At 35.8% G+C, this 14,270-nt stretch overlaps 1 protein-coding gene across 2 annotated transcripts in view; it reads right to left on the reverse strand.

Moving 5' to 3' along the window:
- Positions 1 to 14,270, reverse strand: part of SNAPC1 (small nuclear RNA activating complex polypeptide 1) — a 30,886-nt gene that overhangs the window by 12,649 nt on the left and 3,967 nt on the right. For both annotated transcript variants that reach the window (XM_081830421.1, XM_006738542.3), the window contains exons 4-8: positions 13,317 to 13,421; positions 8,719 to 8,877; positions 6,881 to 6,949; positions 6,118 to 6,180; positions 2,936 to 3,086 (exon numbers count right to left, since the gene is read on the reverse strand). In XM_081830421.1, coding sequence (XP_081686547.1) covers positions 2,936 to 3,086; positions 6,118 to 6,180; positions 6,881 to 6,949; positions 8,719 to 8,877; positions 13,317 to 13,421 — 547 coding nt within the window. The remainder of the gene's footprint in view (positions 1 to 2,935; positions 3,087 to 6,117; positions 6,181 to 6,880; positions 6,950 to 8,718; positions 8,878 to 13,316; positions 13,422 to 14,270) is intronic.

Raw genomic sequence — 14,270 nt, forward strand, 5'->3', positions numbered from 1 at the left:
GGGTATGTGCTCTGTTAAGTGCTGTGAATTGTGCAGGACTGTTGAATCTCAGATCTGTACCTCTGAGACAAATAATGCAAGATATGTTAAGAAAAAAAAGAAGAAGAAGAAGGTAGCAGGAGGGGAGGAATGAAGCGGGGGAAATCGGAGGGGTGGACGAACCATGAGAGACGATGGACTCTGATAAACAAACTGAGGGTTCTAGAGGGGAGGATGGGTTGGCCTGGTGGTGGGTATTGAGGAGGGCACGTTCTGCATGGAGCACTGGGTGTTGTGCACGAACAATGAATCATGGAACACTTCATCTAGAACTAATGATGTAATGTATGGGGATTAACATAAGAATAAAAAAAATAAAAATAAAAAAAAAAAAAAAAAAGAAGAGCAATGAACAGTCATCCTGCCTTGTTCCCAATTTTAGAGGGAAAGTATGGTTTCACCATTAAGTATGATGCTAGCTGTAGTTTTTCAAAGTCGTCCTTTATCAGGCTGAGGAAGTTCCTTTCTAATCCTAATTTTCTCAGAGATTTTATCATGAATAGATGCTGGATTTTTTCAAATATTCTGTCTACATATACTGAGATGATTATATAGTCCTTCTCCTTTATTCTGCTAATATGGTAAATTATGCTGGTTTATTTCCTAAATAAACCAGCCTTATATTTCTGGGATAAACCCAAGTTTGTCCTACTATACTGTCCTTTTAATATACTGTTGGATTAAACTTGCTAATATTTTGTAAAAGTTTTTACATTTATGTTCGTGAGGGATATTAGTCTTTGTCTTTTCTTAAAATGTCAATAAGCTGGGAAGTATTCCTTCTTGTGTCTTTTGAAAGAACAGCATAGTATTCCTTCCTTAAATGTTTCCTAGAATTTCCAGCAAAATCATCTGGGAATTTAACTTTTTCAGTAAACGTAGAACTACTCAAATTCTCTATTCCTTCTTGTTGGTTTTGGAAATGTGTGTCTTTTAAAAAATATATCCATTTTATCTAACTTAACTAACTTATTGGCATAAAAGTATTCATAATTTTTCCTTATTATCCTCTTAATTTCTGTAAGGTATATAGTGGTATCTCTTACCTTACTAAATTTTGTGTTCCTATGTTTTTTCCAGTGAATTTTCTTTCAGATATTTTTACACATAAAATCAGTCATTTGTAAATCACGATAATTTTATAATTTTTCTGAAATCATGTCTTACTTCACTTTCCTGCCTAATTACATTGACAGGCAATAGTAATACAATTGTGATACTTCTATGTATTACCAACAAACATGAGGTGGCCTTTTGTCAAATAACACACACTCACATACATACTTTTTTTGAGTTAAAGTATAACCAACTACTTTTTTTATCCAGAGCAGAGGTTGACAAAACTATGGGCCCAGGCTAAATCTGGCCTATCACCTGTTTTTGTAAATACAATTTTATTGGAACATATTCATTTGTTTATGTATTGTCTGTGGTTACTTTTGCCTTACAATGGCAGAGCTGAGTAGCTATGGCAGAAATCTTATGGTCTAAGAAGCCTAAAATATTTACCCTCTGGCCCTTAACAACAGATTTGCTGACCGGCCCTTAACAACAGGTTTGCTGACCCCCTAATCTAGAGGATTCCTTTGTTAATCAAGAATGGATGCTAGATCTTATCAGTCTTCTTGGGTTACTATTAAACTGAATTCATATTTTCCCCTTTAACCTATCTGTATGGCAAATTATACTGAGAGATTCCTAATTGCACCATCCCTGCATTCTGGAACAAAATGCACTCAGTCAAGTTGTTTTATAGCTGGGATTCTTTCAATACATGTAACAGGATTTTTTTTCAGTAATACTTGTAAGTGAGATTGGTCTAACAGGTTTCTTCCCAGTATCTGCAGCCTTGTAAAAAGAACTAAGAAATTCTGCTTTTGAAGTATTTCCTGATTATCCTTAACAAATGTGGTCTCTCCTCCTCAGAATTTTCAGTATACTTCAAGCAACTGTTACCGAACTTAATCATATCTGGACTATGTTAACTTCAATTCTCCTTCCACTGCCTCAATATAGGAAGGAAAACATTTATGTTAAAAGGCCATAACAGGGGCGCCTCAGTTAAGCGTCTGCCTTCGGCTCGGGTCATGATCCCAGGGTCCTGGGATCGAGACCCGCATCGGGCTCCCTGCTCCACAGGAAGCCTGCTTCTCCCTCTCTCCCTCCCCCTGCTTATGTTCCCTCTCTCACTGTGTCTCTCTCTGTCAAATGAATAAATAAAATCTTTAAAAAAATAAAATAAATAAAAGGCCATAACATATCTTTATATACTGTACTAGTAGCTGGGAGTGTGTTTTATATTAGGCATTGAATATTTACTAATGTTTCTAATGCCTTTTTTTTTCTTGTGAGCCTGCTAATCAGACTCCAACTTTATGTATGGTGAATATATATTACTCGTGTAATTTTTTAAAAATTAAACTATTAAAATATATAGTCATTTCTTTAAGAATCAAATTCCAAGGTTAATGTTATAGACACACTATTTTACAAGAAAAGGTACATCTTAATGCAGCTAAAGGGAAATATAGTTTATAGAATGTATAACTCACCTAATTCTACACATAAGTTTAATTCACATACAAAAAGTACTTATTAAGTATGCTCTGGATAATTCTAGACTGATTCTATAAACAGCTATTTCACTTTTGGACAAATTATTTAATCTGTATGGACCTAAATTTCATCATCTACGAAATAATGAATTTGGTAACTCCTAGGGTCCCTTTAAGCAGTAAGATTCTAAGAATCTAAGATAATTTATTTTTTATACTAAATCTCACAAAGTTCTCAAACAAGTATTTAATCCCTTTTAATAAAGAAAAAACAGGGAGGGGAGGTTGTAAACAAGATCCATTATCCCTTGTTGAGTCTCAAAAAGACTTTAAAAAGTTACCTCTGTTTCTGGAAGACATCTTCCTTCCTGCTGATTTCAGTGTTTCTTTGTTTCTTTTTTTCCTAGTTGCTTTGATTTGTCCTTGACCAGATGCAGAATCAGAGTCAGAAGAGTCAAGTTTGACTTGACGATGCCTTCTTGACTTGGATGCCTTGAGAGTTAGAAATCCAATTAACCACAATGAATCACAAAATGAATCCAACTGATAGACAATTTAGGAAAAGACAAAATACACAAAGATGAGGAAAAATAAAAGTCATAAAGTACTTTACCATTATACTGGCTTGCTTAATACTTGTTGCATATATATATATATACATATACATATATATATATATATATATACTCTTTTATCTTTACAACAGGATAGGCTCCCTGCAACTGTCATCACCATCTACTCAAATTGGGTAAAAAATGTTAATTGTTGAATTAAAATGTAGTTGTTGTTGCATGGTTGGGAAACAGGTGTAAAGGATGAGTACTGTTTTTTACTGTCTACTAACCTATTCTTCCTTTCTTCTAAGAACAGTTATGTTCCCTAGTTACCACCATGTCTTTTGAGTGGAACCACCTGATGCCTGGCTCCAGGTACGTGCCACTGATCTAGTCAAAAGTTTCACATCACCACGGCCACTGACTTGTTCATGGGTGGGCATGTGATCTCTATCACAGATCAATTTTAGAATTCTGTGTAACTATTAGGAAGGAAAATTCTCCATTTCCATTGAACCTAAAGCTGGGAACACGCAAAGCTGGCTGTCAGGAACAACACTTGAAGACAGTGAAAGCAACATAAAAGGTGAGAAACGAAAGGACAGTGCAAGGACATTTTAGTTGTTATCAATGAATTTCCTTGCTTAAGCAGAGTCCTTATAGGAGTTTTCAGATCCAGGTATGAACAATTATTAAAACAATTACCATGTGTTAAATGTTAATTGTACCTCAATAAAGAAAAAACCTGCAGCTATGCTATGATGCTCTCGTCACACTTTATGGGAATTACAATTTAATTCTCATAATCTCATAAGATACACACTAAACATCAATTAGCACTATATAATGTGGAACCGTTCTGGTTTAAAGCAATTTGGATTAATTAACTTACTGTCCTTGGTGCTTTAATTCAACAGTATTTTGTACTCAATTTACTGTGGGATAACAAATACGTAACACTTAACTAATCTATAATCACTTTTAATTTTTTATTTATTCCTTCTCATTTCTACAACTAGAAAATGATAGTAATTTCCCACGGAATAAAGACACTCCTAGGGGCGCCTGGGTGGCTCAGTCGTTAAGTATCTGCCTTCGGCTCAGGTCATGATCCCAGGGTCCTGATGGAGCCCTGCATTGGGCTCCCTGCTCAACAGGAAGCCTGCTTCTCCCTCTTCCACTCCCCCTGCTTGTGTTCCCTCTCTCGCTGTGTCTCTCTCTGTCAAATAAATAAAATCTTAAAAAAAAAAAAAAAAGACACCCCTAGACTCATGAAAACAATCCAGGAAGAAATATGGGCTTAAGCACATAAATTTATTAGTTCTCCCTCCTGAAATCCCACTAAAATGATAGTAAGAAAATTTCTGAATAAACTCACAAAACAGAGATAATAGAAAACAACGCAGCTGCTAAAAAAAATTTAGTAGTAGGAACAGTGAGTGATAGCTGACTTAACAGAATGAAGAAATCTAAAATCTAATTGCCTGTATTGAGAAAGTTACTATAAAGCAAGCTGATCCAAGTGGATCAGGAATTAGAATCATCAAAAATGTGTCTAAAAAAATGGTAGAGAGGCACCTGGGTGGCTCAGTCGTTAAGCATCTGCCTTCGGCTCAGGTCAGAATCCCAGGGTTGTGGGACTAAGCCCTGCCTCGGGCTCCCTGCTCAGCGGGAAGCCTGCTTCTCCCTCTCCCACTCCCAATGCTTGTGTTCCCTCTCTCACTGTGTCTCTCTGTCAAATAAATAAATAAAATCTTTTAAAAAAATGAAATTAAAAATTTTTTTAAAATGGTAGATATGCTCAAAATCTACAAAAGCAATAGTGTCCCATTTCCCAACCTCAAAACTACACAACTGACCTCCTATAGAAAACAGGAGGCTTGCTCTCTGGAGAGGCTAAACCAGGGATGCTGTAGGCCTGAGGAATGGCATAGCTGAGGAAGAGGACAAAGCCTCTTACTGAAAATAGGGAAGGTAAGTGAAACCTGCATAAAGAATGGTAAGCCTCATGACTGATTCTCTCTGTAGGCTCCCAGAACATTGGTGGTTGGGCTTATTTACCCTTCTTTCCCCTAGACAAGGGAATGGAAGACTGCTCCCTGGTAAAAATGATGCGATCCAACAAAAAGAAATACCGAGGGTAACAAGTCCTATCTTCACATGACCACTCCTAAATAAGATCTGAGGCTCTTTAAACATTTGAAAAAAGCCAACAAAATGAAAGAGATCAAAATAAACAAAAACAGGAACTGTGGGGGGAAAGGCATAAACTTCAAAACACTGTAATTAACATCCTCAAGGACATAAAAAATAAAGATAAAAAAATACATTTTTTTAAAGAAAAGATTCAGAGAAGGAAAAAAAAAAAAAGACCTTAGCAATAAAAAAGAAAGTCAGCAAAAATAAAAAATTCAATATAATGGTTCAGAAGACAAAGTTTAAACAATCTCCCTGAAAACAGAGATTGAAAACAGAAAAGAAAAATAAAATAAAAATTCAAGAGAAGGAGCAAAAATGCAGCAAATACTATCAAAGAAACAATATAAAAAAACTCCTCAGAACTGAAAACTATCAGATCAAAAGGATGCCTGTCATGACAGCCAAGGACAATGATGGAAAAAAGATCTACACCAACTTAAATTATCATGAAATTTCAAAACTCAAGGGATAGAGAGAAAATCCTAAAACCTTCCATGATCAGGAATACTAAAAGCTGGAAGACAATAAAAAACAAAGGCATCAAAATTCCAGGTAAATACCAGAAGAGATAACTAAAAGAGAAAAAGTTGAAGATGGATTAGGAATATAGGCGTGGAAGTGGTAACCAGGAGACTGCTGGGTTATATAAGCTCTACAGTATTATTAGACTTTTTAAACTATGTACATGTATTACTTTGATGAAAAATAATAATACTGTTAAAAAAGCATCAAGTCAATACCTAAATTACCTTACTAAATAAATAACTTACCTGAACAACAACTGAAAAGGCCTTTGATTTTATTCTCGCTAAAGATTCTGCCCTTTCACATCTCTGGATAAAAAATAAACAGGAATGGGAAAAAGAAACATAAACATTAAAAGAAATTATGGATTCCCAAGTATTTGTTATCAGAAATAAGATTTGAGACAGAAGGTAGGGTCATTTATTGGACACACATTGACCAAAGGCATATAAACACACACTACATTCTCATAGCAGGTCCACAATACCATCCTTGTGGCTAATGATTGTTATTATTCAGGATTTAAGGAGGATAATATGAATGAAAGCCTTAGTGATCAGGCCATTGCCCCCTCATCTGCCTATGCCCAAAGATGGCTCTTTGTCTCATCCACTAAGATGGATGAAAACTTCGGAGGCAGGAAGCAGTAAATAGTAGCTAGAGCTCCACACTGGTTTAAAGTCGGACAAGAAGAAAAGACATACTACAAAAACCCTACTCTGTCTATGTAAGGACGGAGAACACCCTCCACCATTATCCTCCCCTTTCCCTGAAGAAGCACTTACCGTCGTCACTCCCAATCTAAACTTGATGTGTCTTTCATAGGGTTTCCAGTAAAGAACAGACTAAGGCTTCAGAGAACTGATGTTTCAGAATTGTCTGAGGTAACTGTGATAATACTGACCAAGGGTCATGATACTTGTATACAGAATCACAGCCACGTATCAAATGAAAAGAAGCTAACTAAACTATTGCCCTGTAAACAATCATAAAGTGAATTTTTCTGACCTCTGATTCTTGTGAATTTCCTTCTCTCTTTTCTTCTCCATCTTTAACTTTTGATTTTAAGGGCGGATTCTGAAAGAGAAAAAAGTTATACATACACATTTATAATTCAAATTAACTAAAAATCAATGGCAAATTATTTCAGAGCAATGAGAATCATTTAATTACTACAAAACTAAAAGATCATTTCACATTATTACAGCATGGTTCACCACCTGACATTAAGATCAAGGTTAGGTTTCAGAATAGTTGTAAAATTTATCAATGAAATGCCTAAATCCTCCTAACTAATGAAGGAAAACATACACTTCATATAGCAGTAAGAAAACTGGTTTATTCTCCTTTCCTTCAGATTTTCAGAAGTCTTAGTAATGCTAATTAGAGTTTATTAAAAGACAGTACTATAAAAAAAAGGGTACTATAAAAGTACTATAAGAGAGTACCTATTAGATTTTTACATGAATTGCCTAGGTCATTTGTGTAACTCATTTGGAACAAAGTATTCAAACAGTCTAAAATGTACTATCTCTCATTAAAATAAATGTGGGTAGAAGCAAATTGTTTCCTCCTTTCGAAGACTGTCATCTCATCACTTTATTTATCTTTTCTAAAACTAAGTTTTGAGCCAGCTCCCTTTTTTTTTTTGAACCAGCTCCCTTTATACAATGAAAACCAAAAACTGGTAGCCAATCTTTCTAAAAGACAATATATAAAATAATAATACCTATGTAGCATTTGTGAAAACACTATTATCAGATACATAGTAAATCATCAGAAATTGCTTATGTTTTACTTTTATTTTTTCCTAAAACGATTTACTAAAATAAGATGGAGTAGTGGTTTCAAAGTTAAATTTAGCAAGGCTGGCCATGAAGTTTCCAGAGTAAAAAAGTTTTTCTAGGTAAAAAAATTACTGTGAAAAATGGGGAGCTCTAGCATCAGTATTTGGATCAGAAAACTAAATTGAAGATTTGTGTTGATGAGTTTGTAAACAGATAAACCAAGGCAGGGAGAGCATGCCCTATCACAATGGAAGAAGCCACAATTCAGGCCTAGCAGTCTACTGCCATGCAGAAAGATGGAACCAGTGTTACCAAACCACTGACTTTAAAAAAATTTTTTTTTAGATTTACTTATTTATTTTAGCTAGAGAAAGAGTGTCGGCATGGGAGGAGGGGCAAAGGGAATCTCAAGCAGATGCCGTGCTGATTCCGGAGCCCAACACGGGGGCTTGATCTCACAACCCTGAGATCATGACCTGAGCCAAAATCAAGAGTTGGATGTTTAACCGACTGAGTCACCCAGGTGCCCCCAAACCACTGACTTTTAAGAGAAGTTGGATGTCTGGAATTTTAAGTGAAGTCACAAAAATTTAAATTCTAGTGAGTAATTCAACTTTTTAAAACAATATTAGGATCAACACTGTGTCAAACAAACCACACCTGTCTGTAGGATTTGACCCAAAGACTGCCAGTGTGCAACCTCTGGAAAATGCTAAAATTATAAAGATTATAATAAATCAGTGATATATCAAGATTACTTATTCCTCTACATTTACACTGATATTATATATAATGTATATTATTTAACACATATTATAGAATTGTTATTAATAATTGTTTAATTATATAATTACATAACAAAATCTGTTTGTAAGGTTAAATAATATCACATAGCTGATAACTGGCAAAGCCAGAGCTAGAAAAATAAAGCCCTTGAAATCTGAACTCCAGAAGAATATAGCCACTCAACTAAGCTGCCTCTCAATTTTATCACCCATGTCCAGCCATTAGTGTATAATGCAAATACAATGGGGAGGTATCAAACAAGCAGTCACATACCTTTCTGTCTTTGTGCCACTGCTGATGCTCCAAAACTATGTTCTTAATATTGTCAAAAAAATCATCCTTTATCAAGCTGAGGGCTTTGTCTGGATTGGATTTATCGCCTGAAATTATATGTTTCATGTTCTGATAATGATCATGAACATTCAGCATTTCCTAAAAGTGAAAAGATGAGTCTTTTATTTCAATTTTTGAGGAGAAACTTAAAGGCAAAACCAACACAAAATAAAATGACTAAGTTGATAAGGAATAATATGCTACAATATACTGAAAATAATATAGTCATGCAACCAAAATAGTACAACTTTATTAATGAAGAGGCTGCTTTCCAGAGATAATGATTCACTGAATTTAACTCAACAAACATTAATATACACTGTATGGAGAAATGCAGGGAAAAGACAGGACATAACAAAAATTATTTGTAGTATACCATTAAATATCACTAATGATAACTAAGATCACATTTTTTTAAATTTCGTATTATCATTTCAAAGATATTTACATAATTCTTTATGTTCAGCCATAAATTCCTATGTAACAACTCTCATCCAATCCTCCACAGAGATGTGCTGACTTTCACAAATCTCAAAGCCCATGTGCCTGTAAGTGTCATCATTTTTTCACGAGTAAGATCCAGGATTAAAAGAAATAGAAGGCAACTTTTAACAACATTTGAGGAATCATTTATTACTTAGACGTTCATTCCCCAGAACCTCCAGCCAAATGGGCAGGTCTATGGGGTAAGGAGAAAGATAACACGTTATAGGCAGACTTTAGAAATCAGATAAAACTGGTATTGAGACTTAGCTCAAAGACCAGCAAAGAACTACTGACACTTCCATCATAGATGACCTCTGCAACATCTGAGTCATCCCCAAGTTAGGCTACTCCATTCATTTCCAGTAGGTTTCGATGGAAGTGACAGATACCTGTTAAAGCAATGAGAAACTGCTGGGTAGTGGTGAGTACTCACATACGCAGAATCTTCAAAGGAGAACAGTGTCCAGCCATGGAGAGCCCCTAACTTTTTTACAGCTTACAGTGTACTGTACTCCTATATTTTACTACATGCAATACAATACAGGGGAAAGACCACTAGCTGGACCTGGTTTTGAGCCTGAGTTCTGTCACTTGCTAGACTGACTTTGAGCAAATCCCTCAATATGGGAATCACATTCCACATTTGTACAAAATTAAGTGATGCCATCTCGCCCAGTGTATAAAAGTATTTATTAAGTGTGCTTATACAAGTGGGAGTGTTCTATAAAATGTAAAGCACTATATAAAGGTAAAGGATTAAGAAATAAAAGAAAGTACATGGACTTTAGAGCCTTACAGGCTTGGACATTCAAATCCAGTCTGCACCTTACTGTACTGTACTTTATGGAAATAACTTCTCCGAACCTCAGTCTGCTTGTTTTTTGTTTTTTTTTTAAAGTTTTATTTATTTATTTGAGAGGGAGATAGCGAGAGAGAGAGAGCGCACGAGCAGGGGAGGAGGGAGAAGCAGGCTCCCCGTTGATGCAGGGCTCAATCCCAGGACCCTGGGATCATGACCTGAGCCGAAGGCAGACGCTTAACCGACTGAGCCACCCAGGCGCCCCTCCTTATTTTTAAAATTAGGAAAATACCACCTCCTTTAAAGGGTTACTAAGATTATTAGTGAGATAACAACATAAAACATCTAACATAGTTCCTGGCATATGTTGAAAACTCAACAGATCACAGCCATTATTATAACCGTATAAATAAAGACTCAGAAATAAAATGACTGGCTCAGGGTCATATTTAAGTAGCAGAGTTAAAATTAAAAATCAAAAGTTTCTTTTTCCCCATATACTTTTTTTTTAATTCTGTTATAGTTAACATACAAAGTTATATTAGTTTCGGTTGTACAATATAATGATTCAACAGAAATCAGAAGTTCTGGTCCTATTCTTTTCATTTTATCATGCCTCCTTAACCACAAAGCTAGAACTAATGAGTGGCAAAATGATGACAAAAATTCAGGTGCTGACGGGCAGATTTAATAGCATTTGCGCAGAAGGAAAGTAAGCAAGTATTAAATGTAAGGATTATCAGTGAGAATGGATCAAAGACTACACTAGGACAGGATAGAGTCAACTGAGGTATTAAGGGATAAGGCCCTCAAAGAAGATCTGAGGCAAGCCAAAGACCCTAGATAGTCAGGATGACTTCATACAGGAGCTTCTAGGAATAGGCATTCCGTAGCTTGGCCCTTCTGACCCTCCTCCCCAATCACCCCAAAAGGACATGCCTTTGTGCATCACCTCAGTTCTGTTCTCTAAAATCTTCCATACCTGTTTGCTGACATATACAATTTTTTTTAAGAGGAACCTTTAATTCAACACCTTCAGAACCTTTAATTCGTAGAGTAAAAGAACTTAAAATCAAAAAGCATGTTTAAGAAGGTATGTTGAAAAAAAATTAACATTCTACCACATTAGTCCACAACCAAAAATTATAATCAATTGGATTCAAATCATCTTTTTCATTAGAAGAATACGGATAAGAACAATGTAATGTCTTGCTGTTCTAAAACATCCTCTGCCTCTTTATGATTTAACCTCAGTACTTCCTGGCAAATCCTTTCTGGTATCCCCAAACCTTTTGTTCTTCACCATGGCTTTTCCAAACTTTCTCTATTCTCAATTCCTTGGACGCCCAATGCCCTCTCTTAAAATTTAGACTATCAGGTCTGTTTGCCTTCTACTTTTCATCTTCACAATAAATCATATGAATCCATTTTCACCTCCTTTCTCCAAGTTTCAAAGGAATTATGCCTTCTCCTGCTCAAGGTAATCTCTCCAGTGCGTTTCAATCACAGACTGCCTACCTCCTCTACAGCAGGAACCCTGCACCTCCTTCTTCCGTATAACCTCTCCTAACTGACTCCTTACCCTAAGCCTAAATATAAACTTGAAGTTTAACAAATAATTAAAAATTGTTTAAAACACCTATTTGGCAGGGATATTATGAGAAATAAAATAATCCATACAAAACATCTTGTTTAGCTCCTGCACTATACTATGTCTTTAGACATTTGGTAAACAGCTTCCTTCTAAGGCAGTAATTCTTATCTTTTGGTAGGGGGGTGCGGGGTGGAGCATGAACACCTTTGAGAATGTGAAAGTAGTTATGGTACCTCAACCAAGCATCCATATGTATGACAGCTTATCATAAAATGTAGGGGGGAAAGGATACATGGACCATCTGAGGGCCATCCATGGATCCTAAATTAACAATTCTTGCTTAAAAATAGTTACTTTACAGAGCACACCCAGAGTACTTTCAAAAATCAATTTGCTAGGCTGCCTGGGTGGCTCAGTTGGTTAAGCGTCTGACTCCTGATATCAGCTCAGGTCATGATCTCATGGGTCCTGAGACTGAGCCCCGCAACCTGCTCCACATTCAGTGGAGAGTCTGCTTGAGATTCTCTCTCCCTCAGCCCCTTCCCCAGGTCTTGTACACACACTCTTTCTCTCTCTCAAATAAGTAAATAAATCTTAAAAAAAAAATCAATGCGCTACCTTAATTACAAACATAATAGATGAAATCTGATAGGCTGAAGTTATTAGAATATGATGGCATCTAAAACATAGAGAAACATTTGAGCATATCGAAGATCTGATCCCTCTTTCACTCCTGATATAGGAAAAGACTGAATAGAGTTGAGGGAAAAAAAAAAAAGTAACATTTATCAAGAGCCTACTACATGCCACAGGCCATCCTCAGCATTATTCAGAGATAAATCATTTTCAATTCTCACAACTGGATGAAATAAGGATGGTAATCCTAATATTAAAGAGGGGGAAACTAAGGCTCAAAGAAATTAAAAAACCTGACCAAGGCTGCTACCTGGTTAGACTCACTCGCTCATGAGAACTCTTTCTCTCTTTAGGTATAGATATATCCATTCTTTTGAAATTTGAATATATCGTAGATTACAAGGCTGTAGTCAGTCCTGAAAGGGTTTTGTTTTAACCTCAGGGCAGTGCTTTTCCATGTATGTAAAATTCTATTGAGTCTCACTAATGATCCATGTGAAGGAAGATTTTTTTTTTCTCAATACTGAACAACTGAAATAAAATACCAAAATACATTAGCAGGTAAAGCTGCTCTTATCTGTAATTCTTGATTTCAAATTTCTGTTTTATCAGAATAGCCTCACTGTTTTCAATGGGTTTTAAATAAACATTATAAAAGGGAACTTAGGAAATGAATACATAATATTAAAAAATAAAAATAAAGTCACTTTAAATTCTTGTTTTATGACCTATCTAAAGTCAAATACAAATGGTGGTTTCAGTATTTGAATCTAAATATCCTGAGTCTAAGTACAGTCTTCTACATCTTTTTGCTTCTCACTGAGTTTCAAGATTTATTCCATAAATTTTCATATATTTAGGATGTATTATTTCTGATACTTTGGAGGAACAATAAGCATTCTATGGTAGGTTAAAATCATTAGAAAAATTTCAGTATCCCATAGATGAAAGATCTAACTTCAATATATAGTTAACAATAAAACAATTTTTTTTAAATTTCAAGGGCATAAAAAACAAATTTACCTCTAATACATCAGAAGTGATAAGTTTCATTACACGATCATTCGGGTCCTTAAATTCTTCTGTAACTTGAGCTCGCTGAATTTTCTTCTTCATCCTATATGATAGCTATACGATAATGAATGTCTTTTAAGGGATATTTTTTCTATAATACATTTTCCAAAGACTATTAGACTTTTATAATAACCTTTAAGATGACATGCCACATGCTTATAAATTCAGATGATATTCAGACAAGTTACATGATTTGCCAGCTGATGTCAGAACCAGCATCAGGACTTAATGCTCTTTTAATCTAGTGTCTCAACTGTCATTAAGACTGAAGAAATATATTTTATTAGTGGAAGTTTCAACTTTTCACCAACTGACATTAAAATTCCTTGGTCCGGGGCGCCTGGGTGGCTCAGTCGTTAAGCGCCTGCCTTCGGCTCAGGTCATGATCCCAGCGTCCTGGGATCGAGCCCCGCATCGGGCTCCCTGCTTGGCGGGAAGCCTGCTTTTCCCTCTTCCACTCCCCCTGCTTGTGTTCCTCTCTCACTGTGTCTCTCTCTGTCAAATAAATAAATAAAATCTTTAAAAAAATAAAATAAAATAAAATAAAATTCCTTGGTCCTCTTTCAGTAACCTGATGTCTGAATAAAGAAATAAGCAAATGGCAGATGCCAAATCTAATTTCCTCTTCTAACAATTTAATAGCATTTAGAAACACACTGCATTTAAAAGCAGAGACTAAATTTTTGTTTAAAAAAAAAAAAAGTAGGGGCACCTGGGTGGCTCAGTCGTTAAGCGTCTGCCTTCGGCTCAGGTCATGATCCCAGGGTCCTGGGATCGAGCCCCGCATCGGGCTTCCTGCTCAGCAGGAAGCCTGCTTCTCCCTCTCCCACTCCCCCTGCTTGTGTTCCCTCTCTCGCTATCTCTCTCTCTGTCAAATAAATAAATAAAATCTTTAAAAAAAAA

The sequence above is a fragment of the Leptonychotes weddellii genome, chromosome 9, assembly GCF_054177405.1.
Source record: "Leptonychotes weddellii isolate Sample4059 chromosome 9, ASM5417740v2, whole genome shotgun sequence".
Taxonomy (NCBI): domain Eukaryota; kingdom Metazoa; phylum Chordata; class Mammalia; order Carnivora; family Phocidae; genus Leptonychotes; species Leptonychotes weddellii.